At 38.7% G+C, this 22,236-nt stretch overlaps 1 protein-coding gene across 1 annotated transcript in view; it reads right to left on the bottom strand.

The window, feature by feature from the left end:
• PIK3C2G (phosphatidylinositol-4-phosphate 3-kinase catalytic subunit type 2 gamma) overlaps positions 1–22,236 on the bottom strand; it is a 185,437-nt gene that overhangs the window by 141,389 nt on the left and 21,812 nt on the right. Inside the window, exons 6-9 of the mRNA XM_053977983.1 lie at positions 21,569–21,639; positions 17,901–17,970; positions 13,030–13,146; positions 7,113–7,140 (exon numbers count right to left, since the gene is read on the bottom strand). Coding sequence (XP_053833958.1) covers positions 7,113–7,140; positions 13,030–13,146; positions 17,901–17,970; positions 21,569–21,639 — 286 coding nt within the window. The remainder of the gene's footprint in view (positions 1–7,112; positions 7,141–13,029; positions 13,147–17,900; positions 17,971–21,568; positions 21,640–22,236) is intronic.

The following is a 22,236-nucleotide window of genomic DNA, read 5'->3' as shown; positions in this document are numbered from 1 at the left end:
AATGGACACACTGAAATACATATCTATACAAATAGGTATGAAATGTAGGCTGTAACCTAATTTATACCACACCCCTATTTATGTCATTCCCTCTGGCTTCAGCTCTGCAGTATTTTTACTTTTTTTTTTTTTTTTTTTTTTTTTTCCCTGCAATTACTGGCTTTTATCCATCTTCCCTCTCTGTTTTTGGAGCAGCCTGATTGCCAGTGTAAATGCAAACCCCCAGTCCTGGCAGCCTCCATCAAGTGAAGAGAGCTGTTAAGAGCACTCATTTCTCAAGCATGGGCTAGGTTGAGAGAGAAAGTGTCAGAGTATTTTGATCAGGCTGATTTGTCTTCCAAGAGGAAAACCCAAAATTCTCCTTTTTTTACCCTTCTAACTCACATTTTTCGACATGATCAAGAACACACTCTCACCACCTGCTAACAGTTCTTGAAATATTCCCTGGACTTCTCTGGCCACTGAAATCAGCAGCCTATCAGCTCATAGTGTCTATTGAAAGAAAAAAGAAAAGAAAAAGAAGAAACATCCCAGGAATAGGAAGCCTGAGACTCCTGTTAGCTTTTTATCCTTGGCATAGGTGCAGCAGTCCTGCCCAACATCAGATACAGACAACACCATTCCCTGGACTTAGCTAGCCCTGTTTCCTAACAGAAATATTTCCAAAAAACCTTATCCTCAGTCAGGAATTTTATTCTCCTTCTTTGATACCTTTTTCCTTTAACCCAGAACTATTGAGTCACAAAATGCATTGCAAACAGTGCAAAGAAATAATTTATCTTCATTTCACAATAGACAAATTTTAATTATGTAACAACAGAAATACACATAAAATTGAAATAGCTTGACATATAATGAGGTTTGCTTCTGAAAATACTGACAGCAAATTTTTGCATGTATGAAGGACTGGCTAGAGTACTACACCTTGTTATGTGATCATCTTCCACATATGAAAACTGATCCATTTTAGAGATCAACAGGGTAAAAAACCTCACTCCTTCTGCTGTCTCTGTCTACCACTTGGTTTTAATTGCCTTTTTTTGTTTATCCTCTTTAGCATTTTCACCATTTATCATCCTTCACCACAAGAGCTTTGAAAAAAATCTTTGGATCTAGTGATTTTTTCCCTAGAACACCATTTAATTCTCATTCCCAGCCCTCTTGTATGTGTAATCACTTAGTAACTGCAAACTACATGTTTAATTTGCACTGAATTATTTTACATTCCAAGGACTTACCCATAGTGATACACATGGAACCTTCTTAAGAGGTCCAGAAGAGGACATCAGCTGTTATTTGAACCAGTATTTTATCTAAAAGTACAACACCTTTTTTATTAAGGACCAACAGCTCCTTGGGAGATTCTTTGTTTCCAATCTGTTCAAAGTGGTTGACAGGCAAATTTAGTGTAATAACAAACCTCTTATTTATGAAAATTGGCTTGTTGAAGTCAATGATTTCTGAATAGAACTTTCTCAGTGTTTTCTCCAAAAGAGGGTAAAAGTTAATTCAGATCTCTGAAAAGGTACAGTTTTAACACAATCTATATTCTAGGCGGTAAAGCAACATTTCAGATTTTGTCTCCAGAACAAGAAGTAATGTATTCTATCTCAGCTAAGCCACAGATAGAGGGGAATACTCTGTGAGCAAAGGATTCCCAAATAATAAAGTCAGGAGAAAATACACAACGGAGCATTTTCCATAACAGAAAATGTACATGTGCCAGACAAGGAAGTGATTAAGATGCAAGATGCCTATCACTACATCCAAGCTGCCCTGTCCATTGACCATGTTTGCAGAAAAATTATTTGTGACCTGAGTCACAAAACTGATGTCAGATGTGGAAAAGCCAGACAAGCAGACAAAACCAAACAAAATCCCTCAACTTGCTATAGCAGCATGTGAGGGGTGAAGGCAGCAGTGGAATAACTGGGGGCCAATGGTTTCACTGCCAGCCAAGGGAGACAAATGACCTTCAGCATTATTTATCTAATGATTAGAACATACAGAATGAAGGTATTTTCAGGAACAGAGTTCCTTCGGTTTAAGCAAATGTCTAAGTATAATCTGGTCTGCAGGTCCAGGAATTTTTTCAATATTAATTTTCTTATTCTTGCTAGCTCTGAGTTACAAAACAGTCTATGGTTTCTGTGCCAGAATCAGCCCTTTTCCAGCCCCCATTCTTCAGTCATTAGGCCCAGTAGCAATTAACTGAATTAGAGGGAAACATCTTGGCTAGTCTGTAAACATCCATTACTCACAAAACTTGGTCAGCATTTTCTCACTGTATTTTAATGAGCTGCTGAATAGGATATGGTAGGCTGAAATTATATCTCCCATTCATGAAGCCAGAGAACTTCTGCTTTTTATGCCTTTTAATAAATCTCAGCTGAGACAGGACTGCTGTTTCACTGATTTACAAAGCACAGGCCATGGACTTGCTACAGCAGATTCAGAGTTTCAGCTACATCAAAACCTGTTTTCTAGAAAGGTGTCCCAGGCATAGCCAGCATGTAAGAGACAATGAAAGGACCACATTGCAAAGTGAACTGTGACCAAGATTAATCATCTCACAACTCAAACCTCGTGATTTATTCCTGGTGTGAAATTATTTGCCATCCTCACTGAAGGTGAGGAGAAATCTGACCTGCAGAAGTGAGAGGAGCACTATGGAAGTGAACTTTAACCACAGCTGCCAGGTATGCTTATTTCTGACAGATTCCTGTTCCTTGTGTGGGAAGTCTGAAGGAATAAATTTTACCTGTAGTGAGAAACAGAACAATCCTCAATCCTGAAAGGGTTAATGAATACCCCTGCAAGATTTAGTAAGGAATATAGTAGTTTATTCCTTACAGAAACCCACTCACTTTGTCCTCTCAGTCCAGTATTACAATTCCCACCTTATTTTATTGCCAGATCTTCCAACAGGGCAGGCACTCTGCTGTTCCTGCACCAGCAGATGATGTCAGTTCAATACACGTCAAACACTCTCTGACCTGTACATGTTTGAAGTGAATTTGGAATGAAGGCTTACGACCCTTTTGACAGATTAAAAATACTTTTGAGAAACAGAGCTTGGTTTTTTTCCTTTCCAACTTATTTTCAGAGATGAAAGAGCAAGGTCCTGAATACAGTTTAGGATACAGAAAACCCCAAAACCAAAACTACAGAAAAAAGGAACTCACCTGAATTTTAAGTAAAATGCTAAGCAGCATTCATTCAGCCACTGAGGCAGAACATGAAAAGGCTGTAATGCATATACTGATCAGATGCAGTTCCCAAGCACCAATATTTACTGGATGGTTTTCTCCTACTAGTTGAAGAATCCTATGGAATATTCCTTGAAAGCAACTTAAAAATCTCCTGCTGTCCCGGTATCAAAAATGTCTCTGCTCCTATATGTTTTATAATGCCTTGGTAATTTCTGCCTACTTTTTGTGCAGAACTGGGGGGGGTTGTAGTTATTTTAAAATTGTTCATGATTAAAAAGCCTCTGGCTATAGGGACAATCTATCAGGATGCAACACAGCAACAACTTAGAGGTGAGGAACTGTGCTCTGGTTTGGAAACAATGCAGCAGACACGTAGAAAAATGAAACAAAATCAATAAAAATCCCTTAAGATTTTTCCATACTGTGAAACAAAAAGAGTTTTTCCCAAAACAAAAATGCAATGGGTTTGTGCTAAGGAAGGAAGAAAAAGAATTTTTCAGCTCCAAATGAAACCCTAACAACAAAAAAACATTTCCCTCTTTTCCTCCTTTATTTTTTTTGTTTAAATACCCCTTGCAGGGGTATTAAAAAAAAAAAAAAAAAAAGCCTTTCTGTTGGGAATGCTTTTCTTATCAGGTCTAGAAATAAGTATCAAATCCCAAGCACAGTTAGAGAAGCTTTACAGTCTTACTGCAATGATGACTACATGACATGTATTGTAAGCATTACAATAAGCATTCCTGCATTCACCCAAAAGATAACAACTCCAGCAATTCAGTTGAAAAGACAGTTGATTCAATATCAGCAGTTCCTGGTGCATACCAGGCCTTCTGGATGGGTCCCAGAGAACTACTGATCCAATTCTGAAAGCTGCTTATTGTGTCTGATCTGGTGAAATCCCTGCCCTAAGCAGCAAGGCTGTGGACATGGAATAAACATTCATTCATCAGCTTTTGAGAGCCACACACAGACTCAGGTCTGCACCAGCCTGCAGCCTTGTCACACTCTGGATTGCAGCAAACTCCAATGCTACATCTCCATTAACATGAGTAATCTTCATTTTCTGTGAACACTTGATGCTGCAGGAAGCTACTAATGTCTAGAAATGCCTATAGTTCCTCCCATTTAACAAGAAATAAAATATTTTGAGCACTAAAACTTGAATATAATCTTCTAAGGGCTTCATAGAGAGGAAAAAGAACATGATCTAGACTTAAGCATAATGTGGATAAGTATTGCTTTATTCACAGCAGTGGCATAAATTGTTCCTCAGAGCTAACACTGTTAATAGAAGCAGTTATTGGAACACTAAATCAAGGCTAGATATTTTGAATATAGTCTCTGACTTGCTTAGTCCACGGTGAATGACTAATAACAAACCTCTGAAAATCTGATATTAATGAGCAAGGTTAAGGCAGTTTCTAAACAAGTTTTTGAGTAAGGCTTTAATTTTAATAGTATATTTTATCTCTTTCTCTTTTGTGGTAGAGAGAAGCTATAATGGAGATAAACAAAACTCTTTTATGATACTCAGGGTAATAATCATCTCTTAGGGGAAAAAAGGGGAAAGGAAACATATTATTAGTTGGAGTAACTGCTGCTCTTGCTGTTAAAATTCGATCCTGATTTCTTCAAGATAAACTTGAATACATATGAGGGACAGAAAGGAACAGTAAAAATGGGAAATCCAGTCTGTCTCTTCCTCAGCTGTCAATTCTGACTTCATCTGCAAATGTGCTGCTTGAGGAAGGAAAGCACATGGGTTTTAGCTTCCCAGAGATCTGGAAATGTTTAACAGCACTGAGCTAAGGCTACGATTTCCCTTTAATTTTGGGTCACAGGCTTGCAGATTTTTACAAGCCTGCAATCCTAGACAGCTAAGCACAATGAAGTAAAAAAAGGGTGGGAAGCAAATGAGGTGGAAAAGGAAACACAAAGGTGAATTTGGCAGGAGCTTACAACTCACCACTTATTTGGCTTTTACTTCTAGCTTCAGCAGGTGGAAAATATCATCTGGATTCCTCTCAAGGATCCTAGATCAGCAGCATTACCATGAAGGTGAGCACTGAGAAGACAGGCACTAAGGAAAACTTGTGATGCCCAAAAGAGAAGATGCAGTATGGCCTTTCCCCACGTCTGGGAGCTCAGCCCTAGGTTCCTGCACATCAGTTTTGGTCATTGCACTCACACTTGGTTTTTCTCAGACATCTTAACTCCAGCCCTGACATTCTAGCTCATTAGCCTAACTTTAAATATTTTGCTGACTTTTAGTCTATTTAGTTTATGTATTTAGGTGCAGATGTAAGACATGTAGCATGTCAAAACACACATGAAATGGAAATTTGGTTACCTTGGACAAATGGGAATGCAGGCTTCTCCACAGAATGACTAATGGTCTGGCAAGTTCTGACTTGCTACCAGTAAATTGCAGTTTCTAATCTTACACTACCAAAAGGATTCTGCAATTGTTATGGAATTAGGGTGTGCCAAAACCAAACAGAGAAATCTTCACACTTGAAGATTTCCTGGCGTAAATAAATAGGTACAGAGCAGTAGGGAGTAAACAATGATTCCTTCACTGTTACTCAGTAACTGAGATTTTCCTTGAGAGAGCTGCTAATTCAATGAAGTTCAAATTTGGAAACACCTGTAATCAGGGGAGTGTTTTAAATCCATTCCAATTACACTTTCTGAACAGTGTGTGGAGGAAGACGTTTCTCAGGTAGATGCTTATTAGTAACTATTGATTGTTTTTAACATGAGCAATTAGCTATCATTAAGGGTGTTAACACATGGGAAAAAGGAATATATGCAAGAAAGAAGAGTCCTACAAACTGAATTTACCTTCTTCTCCCTTCTGCACCTGCATGGGTTTTCTTTTCTTTCCACTCTCCTGGCCTTCCAGCTGCTTAGCTTCTCCTGCCATCTTACAGACTGAATTGCTGTTTCCCATCTCTGCTGTTCATGAAGTTGAAAAATGCAGAAACAAGCCTGGCATTTGGAAACCTGCATTTGAAGCAACTGTGTGTTTGAAAGACTGCTGAAATCATTGCAGTTGCTTCACCTTTTTTGCCTCTCTGAGCACACTGCAGTCGAGAAAAGCAAAGAGGGGAAAAGAGTATCTCAGAGGCCATTTTTTCCTCAAACAAAATGGAGAGAGACAAATTCCTTCCACGGCCCATCCCAGTGCTGAGCTGAGGGAGGGCCCTTGGGTGGTACCCATGCAGCATCCCCAGCTGCATTTGGGCAGCCACAGAGGGCTAGAGCAGCATCTGATGAGGCTGTTCCCTCCTGGAATCCAGCCCCTGACAGAGCAGATTCCTGTTCATACTTTGGTCTGAGAGAGGCTGACAGTGCTGGGCACCTCTGAGCCAGTGAGAATTTAAAAAGGCAGAGTTTATAGTTTTGTCCATTCCTGCTAATTAATGTACTCTTCTTATGACAGTCTCTCATTAGACAAGACACTGTTTATACAGCAAAAGATCACAAAGAACTAAAGCCTACAGAGGGGGAAATTAAAGTTCTTGGAGTCAGGTGGAAAAGTCACGCAGAAAAATAATTTTTCGGTCTTCCATGAAGTTCACTATTTTCCCTTTTCTCTACATGCAAGGTTGTGATTAAAGAAAACTACCATGACCACCACCACCTGAATTCAGTTCTTTCACTCTCCTATTCATTCTCCATCTTTGAGTCTCCAGATTATTTTGTGGAAATGCTGTTTTATTTACACTTCTAGATCACTTCATTTTATCATAATTACCTTATAATACACCTTAACATGTAAACATCTGCAATATGCCCACTCAAACAGATTAGTAAAACAAACAAATAGCAAAATGTGTGTTTTCTGATGATACACCTTGAATTAAGATACTTTAAAAAAATCCACTCTACCTTTGCTTGGTGTTTCCACACTTTGAAGAGAATTCTATAAAGACAAAACCAGAGAGGGAAAAAGTCATCAGTCACTTCAGAAAAGACTGGGTAGAAGTTCTAATGGTTGCAGGAGTAGAAAATACAGTGGAAAGGGGGAAGGATTTAGATTTATCTTAATGTTATGATGGCACAAGTCATGGCTGGGATTCAGAGCACCAGCACCTGCTTCCTCTGCCACCTCAGCCAAGCCACTTGGACCTGATTTCTGACAGCATTTGGGCGTGTCAAGGTACAAAGAAGCACTCATCTCACACGTTCTCAGCCTCCACAGTGGTGCAACAGAGATGAATTCCCTCTCCAGCCCTTTGCAAGCCTTACACAATCAGACATGAAGCCCAAAGGGAAGAGTCTTGGCATCCTCTCAAAGGTGAGGAGCAGCAAGTCTCCGCTCAAGTGGCCTCCATTTCACCTACTCCTGTGCCAGATCAGTGAAAATAGCTGTGCTCTTCAAAGGCCTTTTGAGCAGACAGCTGACCAGAGGTGGCCAAAGGGAAATATCAACTGAGGGGACACCTCAAAGTGCTCTCCAGCTTCTTCATGAGGGCAAGTGACAGGCATCGATGTCTTCATCTGGTCATCAGTGACAGGACCCCGGGGAACGACATGAAGCTGTGTCAGGGGAGGTTAAAGTGGATATCAGGAAAAGCTTTTTCACCCAGAGGGTGGCTGGGCACTGAACAGGCTCTCCAGGGAAATGGTCACAGCCCCAAGGCTGACAGAGTTCTGGAAGCATTTGGACAACACCTGGAGGTCCATGGTGTGATTCTTGGGGTGTCCTCTGCAGGGACAGAAGTTGGACTTGGATGATTCTTGTGGAACCCTGTCAACTCAGCATGCTCTAGGATTATATGAGTCTATGATCAGACTTGTATCTACAAAGCACCACAAAAATAAGTGGCAAATCTTGACCAGAGAGACTTCAAAGTTAATTCTGCATTTCAGTATTGCCTCTGGCTTGCACTGCTTGAGCCCACATCCCTGTAAGGTTTTCTGCCCTTCAAAGTCATTAATCCCTTTGAGAATGCCTCGTGTTAGTACATATGTATTCAGCATGATGCTTCTTAAAAATTACAATGCATGCAGAGGTGGCAGAAGAAACACAATGCTGGATGTACATTCTCCCTCTGGCACGCAGCTTGGAGCTGCCAGCATTTGTCTGGTGAAGATGAACAGAAGAAGTTGAATGCTTACTCGAGGGGAGAAAAGCAGCATCCAGGCTGAGAATTATGTTTTCACAATCTTCATCATGCAGTGAGACAAATGGGAGCAGAGACTTTTGTTCAATTCCCTCAAATTTTGGAAAGTAAACAACCTTTTGGCACGGTACTTATAATTTCAACATAGTATAGTATGCTTAATATATAGTGGATTAGTGCCTGTTCTGGCAGGATTTGATCTCCTATGACTTTTTGTGAGCTGCTGTAAGGAAGGAATGGGGAAAAAGAAAAAAAAAAAAAAAAAGGAGAGATGAAAAACTGAAAAACATTAAGTACGCATCAGGTCCAGAGCCTCCCCTGAATGGATTTGGAAATCCCAAGGTTGGGTTGGTTAGAGGCTGAAATAATCACATTTACAAAGAGATGCAATCAGTTAAGAAGAAACCAGCACTGGTGCCAGTTGCTCTCATAATCTTTTAGCCATGGTACAGGAATGCACTGTGCTGGCAGTGAGGAGGTAATAAGTACAATTTAATTAAAGACAGAAGATTGAAACTAAGTTTCTTTGTTTTGTTTTGGGGTTTTTTTTAACCAGAATTAAATAGAAGCACATTCATTTTTTTTTTTTTCCAAGTAGGAGAGCACATATGTACAGACAGGTATAAACAAACATACACTGGCAACCTATGTAATTTACATTGGAAGAAGTAAGCAGTGGTTTCCCCTGAGGCTTTATGTGCACTTGTGCCAAATGGACGTGTTAAAAAATATTCCACACAAAACCACACCATATATTGCACTAAAGCATCAGGAAATCGTGTGGAAAAGCAGTTAGAATGTTGTTTCTGGCACCTCTTCCCCTAGCAGATGTGTAATGCTGCTATGCTTGAGATGTAACAGGTAGCCTCAAAAATGTCATTTAATTTGTGGGGCAGTTTACCTGCTCATCTGGAAAAAGCCTCTCTTCCTCCTAACAAAATATTTTGCTACTACACTGATGAACGAAATAGAATCAATTCAAGCAATATGGTAAAATACAGTAATACTGCAGCTTTTAATAATTTTTTCAGTACCCAAAATTCACATAAAAAATGACCCTACCATTCAATGTGAGTTGAAATCAAAAAGAGGTTTGAGGGGGTTGGTACTCCATTGAAAAACTGGCTGCTGAGCACTGATTTTGACTACACGTGTTGCAACAGACAGGAAAGCTGGTCAATTGTCTGTGTATAAATATTGACAAGCAGAGATGCAATCTGATTTGTTACATTTATATTCCACACGTCAGGTAGCTGCATACGATGTGTAGTGACTATTCTCACGAAATGGGACAGAAGTTACGAAACAGGAGTAGATTTTACTGCTTCTATGACCTTTATAGTTCACATAGCTGCTGAGAAAGATGGAGCTCTTTGTGGAATCAAAGGCCAGCCTTTTCTGGATTGCTGAGGTCTATCGGCTGTCCTAGCAGCTATCTCTCAAAGGAGCAAAAAGCCAGCAGCAGCAGCATTTGAAGACAGCTTTTTGTCAGGTCTGCTTCAGCACAGAGGGATTCAGAGGGACAGGGGTGGCAGGCAAGGTCACAGGCAGCTTTTACAGGAAGGCTTCAAGGGACAGCCAACCAGCTCAGCTAACCAAGCCTGAAAGGCAGCGTTAGGAGAGCAAAACCCCAATCACTGAAAAACCTTAAAGCACAAGGGACAATCTAGCCAGTAGTTTTCAAGAGATATGCTGTAAGAATCCAAAATGCAAAGAATTCTCAGAACTTCCAGCATGAAAGCCAAAGCTTAAACACAGGATTTAATTTGAGACCTTAGAAGAGGCTTCCAAACTTAGGTGCTAGAAGCGAGAATGGGGATTTATAGTTTAAAGCAGAAACACGTTAAGTGAAGAAGAAGAAGTTTAAAGTTTTGGAGTTTAAGATCTAGAAAAAATAAAAGTAGTTACAAAGGTAAACAAGGAGTTTAGAATGCAATACTGTAAGTTTATGTGTCATACCATGATTGGCTAAGGAAGCTTACGCTGTAACGTAAGTCCATAAACCAAAATATTTAAGGATTAAGATAAAAACATAAATATCCTTGTTAGCAGTGTTTTATTAGTCAATAAATCCTTAAAAATTCTTGTAACTAAGGGTCTTGTGACCCTCTGAACTGTACTGTAAAGAGGTGAGCTGAACTCACCCTTCCAGCCTATGTAGCAGATAAGAAAATAAACCACATCATCTAAAAACCTCAGAGGTCCCACCTCAAACTCCTTCTAAATTCCTTCCAAAATCCCCATAATATGTGATGTTATTGACTATTAGGACAGAAAAAATATTGAAGACTGTTCAATCAGGACACAATCTTTTCAGCATTCAGAAGAGGCTATTCAGAAGAGCATCATTCTGCTCATTACAGGTATCAGTATCATTGTCATCACCCCTTATCAGCTGGAGCCTCTGGAGATCACAGCCAGGACCAGCACTCAGGCTGCACTCAGAGACAAGGAGGGGTGTGCCCTGCTCTGAAGGGTTTATAATCTAAGCAGGTAAAACAGGCAAAAGGGAAGTGTATTGCTCCCTCCATGTGAGGAAGAACATGGAAATTGCTTTAGGAGAAGCTGTAAATATTGGAGACAGTCTATATATGGTGGAGTTGGACATTTTGACATGCTGGAGAATGAGCAATAGCAAACAGGGAACATTTGGAGCAGAGGTTTTTTTGTTTGTTTCTTTCTACAACAAGATAGATCCTGTCATAATTTAATTATTTGGCTATCAGTGGCCACTTCATCTCAAAAATAAAAGCAAGATTTGCATGGCAACAACTCTGAAAACAAGGAGAAGAAAATGTGAACATCCACAAAAAAACTAAGACTAGAAAAAGATGGCCTGTACTCTTAGGGTTTTAGCCCATTATGTAATTCTGCATGGCATGTGGGGTTTTCTGAGTTAGGATGAGCCACACTAATAAGATTTGTCTCTTTGACCACTGCACCAATTTCTCTGCTCAAATTCAGAGAGGATGGAGCTGTAAATGGACCAAGGGATATATAAGGCAGTCATAAGAGGTAGTTTACACATTAGGTTCACAGGGCTGACCTGAACACTAAAAGATAAAATACACTAAATTTTTCTTACCTCAGAAAGAAAAAGTTTTTTCTTGCCTAAAGAAAAAGTTTTTATCAAATTAGTCCTGATACATTTCTTCTGCTCTAATTCCTTTCTAAAACAAAGTTCTGTTGCTTTCCTCTCTGTCTTTTTAACTTGACTCAACTCTTTGTCTATCTCTCAAGAAATATTCTGGATTGAGAAAATTCTTGTCTCAAGGACAAGACACTGATCATCCTGACACCTCTTAAGAGAGTCTGGAGTTTACCTGAAAAGCAAATCATATGAATCCCTTGTTACTTCCTTTATCTCTTTCTCTGCAGTATTTACCCTCTAATAGCCAAGAAAAGCTTTTCTTAAATGGATATTCTTATTTCCATTTGATTCCACATCATGCCAGATAAAATGTGTGCCAACACATTTATGCAGGAATTTACTCCCAGTAGTGACTTCTAATAATTGATGCCAAAGCAGAAATTAAAATATTTAGGATAATACAGAAGCAAGATTTGCAGGGAAGCATGAACTAGAAGAAGCCACTTAAGTGAATCAGCTGGTCAGGTCTGAGCAACAAAGCAAAACCCCTGGAGCTGCCTTGGCTCTCCCAGTCTTTGCTGTTCTTACACCTATCACAAGCCATGGGGAAAAAAAACCCAAAACCAAGGCCAACAGTAAAGAGAAAGGATAAAAGCCTTGCAGGAGGCAGGCAATGGTCTGAATGCAAGCACCACATGCAGTCTGGCATGCTTTTCTAAATGGTATTTGCTGTGGGAAAGAATGACAAGAGACCATGCAAAGACAGAGGAGAATTCCTCAGTAACACACTGAAAGTGTGAAGAGGGAATTCCCTTAGGGTGTGAAAAAATGATCACGACTCACAGTTACACCAGAGGAAATCCAAGTGATGAATGGCTTGATTTTCAGATTTGCTGAGCACCTGTATCTCCAAAATGCTGACTTCAAAAGAGCTTTTGGGTGCTCAGAACTTCTATAAATCAGGTCATAGTGACTTTTCTAAGGTCACACCAAAGCAGCTGATGACCAAACTGAGAAGGGATACTGCCCTCCAAAGTCCCAGTTCACAATTAATTATACAGCAACCCCTGGAAAACCCATTTCAGTGTTTTAAGAATATTTCAGCTAAAATCAGGACTGTATGATGCTGGTGCCCTTTTGCATAAATAACAGGGACATTTTCATGTGAAAGTTGAATTTTTGTTTATTGTTTATTTATTGAAATTGTTATTTATTATTTAAATAACATTTTCAGAAGATTTTTTGAAATGACTGACAACCTGTACTAAATATCTGAAAATCAAATACTCTGAGATCACATGATTTGGTAAATAGGTGATGTGGCAAAGAAGAGATTTGTCCATTGAGTAGGAACAAGAAAGAGCTAGAGGAGACTATCAGTTCAAATTAAACACATGGCAAATCTTCTGTTGGTCCTCTATCACATCACACATGGTCAACACGTTTTGGTTTTTTTTTTTACAGTGCATCTACCCAACAATTGTCAAAGGGAAAACAAGGCAGTAAAATGGACTTGATCAATCAAACAAGTAGTGATACCCATTCCAGTTCCAGTTCTAAAGAGAACAACAGGACATGAGCATGCATCTTTTACCTGTGCTCTCCCCAGAGCATGGAGTTTCCTGACTGCATCAGTGATGTCTCTGCTTTCCACAAAACACAGGGCACTGCAGATGGCTTTAGCTGCCTCAATCACGTTATCAACATTATTCTGTTGATAGGGAGAGAAATGGGGCGGGGAAAAAAGGAAACAGACACATAGCATTTACCAGAAATACCTGACCAGAACCTTCATGGCAGTGAGGGGGTAGAAAATCCTACCCCCTCAAGCAAAATTCAAACACCATGGTTTAGTCTGGCTACACTGAAATCACCACAGGCCAGTATTTTCCTAAGGACAGCATCATTTCTCTTGCAGTCCAGTTATCCCCCACAAAATGTATGCTGGTCAAAACCACAACAAATTTGGTATCCAAGCCTGATTTAAAGGGAAAACCTTGGTTTGTCTGAGCTCCAGCAGTCCACTGTCAAGAAACTTCTGAGGGGACCTGAAGCCAAGTGATTCACGAGCATTCTGAGGTTTTTCTTATTCTGTGGATTTATCCTCACCATTGTCTCCTACTCATTTCTGTGAGAGTTGGAAAACAGCCACGTTCCTCCTAAAAATAGATACTGTGTGGGAGGCTGCATAATCTGACACCTGTGGACTGAGTACTTCTGCAACCAGCTTTCTGCAAAAATTAAATATTTAGTTAAAACTATGGAATCTTATTGATTGTAAATTTAGGTATTTAAATATTGTCATATGAAAAAAAATAAAGTTTCCAGATTAAACGCTTTGGGGAACTAAAAAAAAATTTTTGGATCCTCAAAGGAAGGAAAACACAGTATCAAGTACTCTATGTTCAGGAAAATAAATAAATAAAAATTCATGGGCTTTCTGCATAGTTATATCACTTCATTAAACCTTAAAATACATTCTCTGAACAAGCAGAAGCTCTCCTATAAATGTTCTCCATGTTTCTGTACTGATAAATGTTCCTTTTAGTGCACTACAGCATGTGGATGTACCCATAAAACCATTTCTCTTACTTATGCATCTCATGCCTGAAAAGTGAAAATTGTACCATGATGAACTTCCTGTTTTCAGGCTTAAGATCTATGCACAGACTGTACTGAGAAGGTTAAAACCTGTCCTTATTACAAATAAATATAAAAGTATATGGAGCTTACTAATTCCACATTACCTGCTTCGAGCAGAACTAAAGGAGGAATGAATTACATCAAATATCCACAAATATCTGGTGGTCAGATTCTTTTCACCATAAGTTGCTGTTGTTTTTTTTTTTTTTAGTAATTAAGGACAGAAACACCTTTTCACACTACAGGTTCTAGAGAGGAAAAGGCTGACTGTGATCTCTTGAGAATTTTAGAGCCTCCTTGAGGCTGAAGCTGATTGACTGCTCAGTGGAATGGCTTTGCTATGTGTAACCCTGACAACTCCAAAACATGAAAAATGCTGCTTTACTCTGATTTCTTGAAGAAATAAGTGACTATATATATATATATACACATATACATAAATCATTATATCGAGATTTTTAGTTAATATTAAATATCATTCCAATTTGGCATTTGATTTAAATAAGTTTTATTTTAGCATTTTACTTCTTCACAAGCAGAGAGGTATTATTAGAAGAAGGAATTTTGTGCCTATAAATACAGTTCTGCAGGGTAATTTCTGAGAAATAACAAGCAATAGACATACACAAAAGTAACCCTTCAGTAGAAAAACAGCTCTCTGGAAGGAGAAAAATAAAAACAAAAATAAAACCCCAAACCCACCCACAGTTTATGTATTTTTGTACATACATATAAATGCTATTCCATAAAGAGAATTGGTGTCTTGGGGAATGCATCCATTTCTGTTTAATATGCTATTCTGTTTATAGATAAAGGATCAAAGAATTAATATTTATAGAAGCTACTTTAGCATACACTTTATTTTTATGGTAGCTCCTTCTAAGGAGCATATTGCAGATGAAGAAGAGTAAGCACATAAAATTATGTGACACTGAATACTACACATGATGACTTTTTCCACACTATTTCTCTGCTGGGATATTGTCATGTAAAGAGTTCTCTTTTTTTCATGTGTAGATACATGACATTGATTTTTGTCCCAAAGAAGGGAAGATGGAGATTCATTTCCTACAAAAATTTTACATATTCTGAAATTCCAAAGGAACTACACTCAACAACTTGTAATTTTTTCCCCCTTCTACATATTTAAATAGAGCAAAACCTTAGAAGAATATTTTGGTGTTTCAATAATTTATATGATTTTTAAAAAAAAGTTATTTCATTCTAGAACTTCTACACTCTGTATAAAAAATTTACAAAGTCCTCTTTACAGTAACAGTGCATTTTGAACGGATTTCAAAATGAAGTGCATAAAAAGTGGTTGTCAGGGCAATCAAAACTGGCTGCTTATTTGACAGCACATATTGTCTGAAAATTACATTTCAAAACTCACATTTCAACCCCAACAGCACCAATCCCATCTTTGTGCCAGACATTTTAATTATATCTTTAATTTTTTTGTTTCATACAGTCATTATCGATCTCAACATTAATTTTCCATTTATTTACCATTACTACTAATTAGGTTAATAATGATAGTGGGTTTGTCCCATAAGTCAAAAGTACTGGTATCCCCATATCTATGGAAGACTAAATCTGCAAATAAGTAGAAAAATGTGCAAAATACTAATTTTTTTTTTTTTTCCAGCTGAGGATCTCAAGGTGTGCCTGGTTAAAACTGAATGCTTAAGGAACATGCAGCTGAGGACAGAACCTCAGCAGTTACCTGTGCACTGAATTTACAATCTGTGTCTTCAATTCCAGAGTGTGCTGGAGGTGGATTGTGGTGAACCAGAGAGGAGTAACAACAATGCCAGTTGGGAATGGGAATAGCTTGGAAAAGTGGGAGTAGCTTGGAAAAGTGACAGAATTACTCCCGTGCAGACTCGGGATAAGGGGCAGTCATAATGACCCCAATTTTAGACCTTCTTTAAGCAATCTAATCAGAAGTTAGAGAAAATAAGTAAATAAGGATTCAAAGACCAAATGAAGGGTTCTCAGTTATTGTTTTGTTTACTACGTATTTATGAATATTACTCATTACATTTGAGTGCCATCATTTTTTGAGCCATTATTAAAGCAATTAAAGCAAATCACGCTTCATGATTCCAGGTTTGAAAAATCTCCATACACTCATGCCTCTGAGTGAAAATATCCACGATATGACCTACATCATTAACTTGCAATCCTGCTCTTTTAAGCAATTCATAGGAACTTATTGAGTGGCCCTAAGTAGAAAAGGCCTTATTAAAAAAAAAATAAAACTACAGAGAAATTCAGCTCTAGACACACACATATCTGTTGGATGGCATGAATATTTGAAAAATGTACTTCCTTCTCGTTATAAAAAGTTAATGGCTTCAAGAAATTGCTTACCCAATGTAAAAATCTTTAGCAAAAACAAATTTAGGAATGCTTCATTATAGGTCTGAGGAATATCTGCAAAGTCTCATTAATGTTGAAGTTATGGCTTTTTTTTTTGAATTTAGAATCCTCTTGCTTTAGGCCCTAAAATTTCAAGTGAATGTAAATAATTACCCTGGTGGGTCTATTTCAGTGAAGAAATATACACGTGCATTTGAGCTCGGGGACCAAACTTTTCCAAATGCTTATGACTGCATCACATTTTACACACTAAACACTCCCCTTTGAGATGATGCTTACAAAGGAAAATTCTGCAAATACCTGCACAGTACCAGACCCAGGGCTTTACTTTGTAGCCAGGCATGCTTCAACAGCCTCTAAATCTGTGGTTTGTATTTTGAAAAAGCATCAAAAGAAGCATTTACACAAAATGTAAAATGTTTGTATATATCTAGACTATGTATTTATAAATAGAATATATTATTGATATATATGCATTCATGTATGTGTCTGTGTTTAGATGGATGTCTATACATGTGTATATATGTATAAAATTTGTATGCAAATGTATGTTTTCTGGCTACTCAAAATAGAAATAATAATGGATCAAAAATATCCAGAGAGAATAAATTCTGAACTTCAATGTAGATGACAGAGTTCTGAAGCAAAATATTAATTTTATGTTGTAACATATATTTCAAAGAAATCCATAATTTAGCATAATGAGTTATAACTCTGGAAGGGATGCACTGGAATATCTCCATGCTACATCAGTATTCTTTGCTTTTTATAAATCTTTTGTTCTTTCCAGTTTTAAACCCTAGAAAATCAGTTATCATGCCAACTTGAAAGTCAGATCAAATCAGTTCTCATGCCAGCTTGGAAGTCAGATCAAATAAACATGTGGTTTCTTCCAAGGTATGACTCAATTTGTCCTGTAGACATTTGTCCTTAAAACATTGGGCAGCAGAGAAGATTTCCTAAAAGATTTTTTCCTTCATGCACGTAGCATTCAACTGGCAGCCCACAATGCTTTAAAATAAAGCTCTTGGGGGTTTTGCTGGCTAAACCTAATCCTTCAAACTACCACATGCTTGCATATATACACTAAATGTGTAAACATTAGGCTTGGGGGTTTGCAAAATCAGGGACAAATTTTGCAGATCCATATAATGCATTATACCTCTACTAATTCCAAGCATATTATTGGCAACTCAAACAACTCTGGTTTTATTTACAAGTTCCTTGACACGTAGAAACAGCCACCTTTGATATTTTAAATTGTAGCACTTTCTTCCTAACCTCAGACCAAATTTTATTAAGAGAATTTATATCCTTTCAAAGTCAGATCAAACAGCCTTAATTAAAAGTCTTCCTTAATTGAATCTAAGGCAGATTAATAATTAGATACCTTTCATGTAGAAGTTAATGCTTTTTCTGGTGTAACAAACTGAGAACAAATACCTCATTTTGCAGCAGATATTCCACTTGACCTCTGTAGTTCATAATAACAGAGACAAGGTTCTCCCTAGGAATCAGAAAAAAAGGAAACAACATCAAGTTAATAAGAATCAGATCAAGAGAACAGGATTGGGTTTGTTTTTTCTTTTTTTTTTTTTTTTTTTCCACATTCTAGACATTTGAAATAATTTGACAGTGATTTTATATTAGTATAAAATAAAGCCAAGTGTGTACGCAAACATCATGCAATTGAGCCTGGCTGTCCCTGGGTTTTTGGTAGTCATTTGCCACAAAGAATAAATGCAAAAAGTCTATTTCTACGTGAATATACACATTTCCCAAGTTAAAGAACTCCCACAAATGATTTGCTGTTCCAATGTCTATTGAAATTCACTTCCCATTGATTTTACTCTTTATGGTTAAACAAGTGCTTAAATGTTACCTTAAAGAAGGATGGACTCAAGTACATGCTACATTCTTACAGCTAGACTTGATCATCTTAAAAGTCTTTTCCAACTTAAGATGATTTTATGATCCAATGCCTTCCTTCTCAATCACTCCACAGACTTAAGCTGCATAGAATCAGATAAAACATCTGCACAAGACCTGGAAAATCTCAGCACTTCCAAATCCAAGTCTCAAGTACTAAGCATGTTATAAAACATGACAGCATTGCTACATAACCCATGGAACTTAATTTGCATGCAGTTGTCAAGTTGAAATGCTCAAACTGTTTCAGCACCTGCCTTTCCACAGCATTTCCTAAGCAGTAAAATTTGCTTTATTTCTGTAGAGAGCCACTCACCACTCTGTGGTTCCATGCCTTTGTCATGCTAGAGAAGTTGCCACAGAATTTGTACAGGCAGATTGTTGAGTCTTAGCAAAGCTTCACTAAATTAATTGGGATTATGGAGAGGAGCATACACCTCTCTACACTAAACACCTCAATTGATGCTTCAGCTCTAAATCTCACACTTTAAGAACCACAAGTGCTATCCCCCAACAGATCACCAGAATCAGATTTTTGCTTTTAAGAAGCATTTGTGTCATTTTCTGTGTTTCAAGCACTGTGAAATTCTTGCTGTTCTTCATTTGTCAGCTGGAACAAAACAAAAACAGGTGCCTGCGAGACCATTGCTAAGGCATCATCCTGGCAAGCCTCCTCTGTAGGGTCAAATCATCAGGAAAGGATAGGGAAACCTTAATTCCCAGTTTTACACCTAGCCTAGCCCACTGATTAGTAAAAGGGACACATCATTACCTTGATGGCCATCAGAGGTAGTTGGGGTTTGCATGCTTATATGAAAAGTGGAAATTGTAATTTAAATTCTTCCTTTGTTGTTTGTTTTACTCTACCACTTTATTTTTGCCTTTTTAATTGTACTCTTATATCCCACACCAATCTTTTATTAAAGTTCTTCCTCTTCAGAAGGCCTAGAAGAAATTTCCCCCCACTCTTCCATCCCCATTGCAGTCTGGTAGCTGAAATTCCCAAAAGGATTTTGATTTTTTTTCAGAGCTTCAAAGCAAATCAACTATTTGCAGAGCAACTGTGTGTATCCTCATGTATTTCAGCTGGGCTAAGTGAGCAATCAGAATTTAGAATGGCAGCTGCAGCCCAAAGTGCAGGTTTCATGGTACATGATTAGATTTTCATTATCTACATTGCATGGCAGGAAAAGGAGACTGAAATAACCACACAGAATAAAGAAAAGGTAGGTGGCCTTCCCTGTGCTGGCACCACACTGCATTTCCCTGGAGATGCCAACCACTCCTACAGGTACTTTTGCCTTTGCAGCTGTTTGTTTCCAATCTGCACTGGCTTTATCTAGCCAGGCAGTTTGAAAGTGGAGCAGCTGCCTGGCAATTCCTCCTGTAATCCTGTTAAATCATAGCTAATACAAGTTGTCACTCTGCTTTGACCGGGTCTTCAGGCATAACATCTTTTTCACAGCCTAACCCAGCTCAAAAATATATCTGAACATATGAGCTTGCCTTGCTGTCTTTTTCCACGGAGGTGAGCATGTTTATTAGCATGGTTGGTCAAAACGCAGAATAATTTCCTAAATTACAATGCTAGTTCAAAAAAATTAGCATATTTCCCATCAGTTTATTTTCCCCTGGAGAGTTTTTGGCACAAAGCAGCCATAATTTTACATCATTAATAGGAAACAAACCCAGCAAGTTGTAATAATGATTGAAATACCCCTACTAATGCTATCCTGAGTCCTTGTCTGCCAGATAACCAATAACACCCATATCTTATCACACAGACATACTTCACACTTGTGCATCATTATAGCTGTGTATAAATTTGGCAGGCCTAACCAACCTGTGAACATTTAGTACTTCTTTGATGTTAAGGACATTTTTTTTTTTTTTTTTAGCTTTTAGCGAGTCAATGTGGTGCGAGAGTTTTGAAAAGGAAATAAGAAAAGCACAAACAGGAGAGTCAGTGTTAGCTCCCAGCTGGTCTATATGGGAGGAGGAGGAGAAGTTCATAGCATCAACTTGCAACTTTCACCTTTCAGACTCCAGGCAGCAGCACCTACTGTGGAGAAAGGCTAGGTTCCCCTTCTAAAATGCTGTTTATCACCATTCTGCCTCGCTAAAGAGGGCCCAAATGGGTTGTGGTGAATGGAATTGTTGGGAGCTGGCCCCATGGGATTGTCCTCAGGCCTCAGAGCTGGGCCCCTCACAGCAAGAAGGACATTGAGGTACTGGAGTGTGTCCAGAAAAGGGAGCAGAGCTGGGGATGGGTCTGGAGCCCAGTTCTAATGGGGTAGGGGAGATGGGATTGCTTAGGGACCTAGAGCAAATGATCCTGTCCTGCAGCTATCCCCTGTGCTCCTAAATTTAAAATACACCTGTCATGTGTGAAACACAGAGCTCTTTAGAGCAAGGGCCAGAAGGGAAATTTGGGCCATGCTCCTAGGTAACCAGATGGGTCCTCAGGAAGCACCAGGCACCCCCTCCAACGAGTCACTACCCCTCTGTTTTCCTCCACCTGCTAAATACAGGTGTGTCATTTAAGCTTACTGTTGTTGGCAAAATATAACACAGTGATGAAAAACATGGCAAAAAGAAGTGTCACCAGCTTCCTTATCTAGAATTGGAATTTATCTAAATGGAATATAAAGGTGAATAAGTGTAATTTAGTGTTTGTCCATCACAGACTGGCTTTACAATCAGCTTCATTTTGCCTGCCAAGTTAAAGGCTCATCATAGTTAGCCTCCATTAAAAAAATAAAATAAAAAAAAGTTTAAAGATCACTGAACTGTGAAAATATAGTCCTAATGAAGAGCAAACTTCCTCATTATTATGTATGATTTTTACAATATTTAATCTCAAAAATTCTCTAACAGCAATGCACACATGAACATTTTGACACCTTCAATCATAGGAATCTTTGGGAAAAAATGAAACCTTTAATGAAAGCTTCAGTAATATGAAAAGGAAACAATTGGGAAGATCCGAAAAACACTGATTTTTGCTAAGCAACAACTAAGGTCTGAAAAGAAAAAGTCTGAACTATTGAACCAATTGCCTTTCTCTTTGCTCTCATTCCTGTCCCCAATAGCTCTCAGAATTGTCCTTTGGTGCAAGGAGGCTTCCCACAAATACAGACATTTACAAACATAAATACTGCTGAATGGCAGCTTACCGAATCAGTCTCCAGGCTCCAGTGTCTTCTAACAGCTCCTTCACACAGAACCTTCTTTGGTCATCCCCACTCTGTGGAAGAGAGGTGTGTGCTGCCATTTGTTACTCTGATAAAGCAGAATGCATGTGGGAGAGATTTACATGGCATTTTCCAAAGTCAGAATGTTCTCAACCACGTTCAGGATGTTTTGATCTGAATTTTTATCTGGTGAATATTTTGCGTTGCGCTGGCTGGTACTCTACAGGTACCAGTGGGGTGAAGAGTGTTCAGGAAAACAAGCCAGCTGGACTTAGAAATAGAACTTTAAATTAGATTCAGTAAGGGAACAGGATGTGCTTGACTCCTGGCAGGGAGAGTGGAGGCAGCAGCATGTTCCAGTGCCCTGCCTACATGGGAGACATGGAGAAGGCAGAGAACGTGGCCTAGGGCACGCATCAGTTCTGCTTTGCTTTCACACTGAGGTGGGCCAGAGGGAGGGATGATGCAGAGTTAGAGGTGAGATGCCAGGGGAAGCATCACCCTGGGCAGCTGAGAAGCTTTGCCACTTGAAGGACCTGGGTATTTCTTCCACCAGCTTTTGTTGTGCCAGAAAATAAGGTATTTTATTAAATATGCCAGTAGCAAGTGGGTGCCCAAAGAACACATCTTCACTGATGAAGATGTCACCC

Source organism: Vidua macroura, chromosome 5 (genome assembly GCF_024509145.1).
Source record: "Vidua macroura isolate BioBank_ID:100142 chromosome 5, ASM2450914v1, whole genome shotgun sequence".
NCBI classification, from domain to species: domain Eukaryota; kingdom Metazoa; phylum Chordata; class Aves; order Passeriformes; family Viduidae; genus Vidua; species Vidua macroura.
This window is presented reverse-complemented; position numbering and strand designations above follow the sequence as displayed.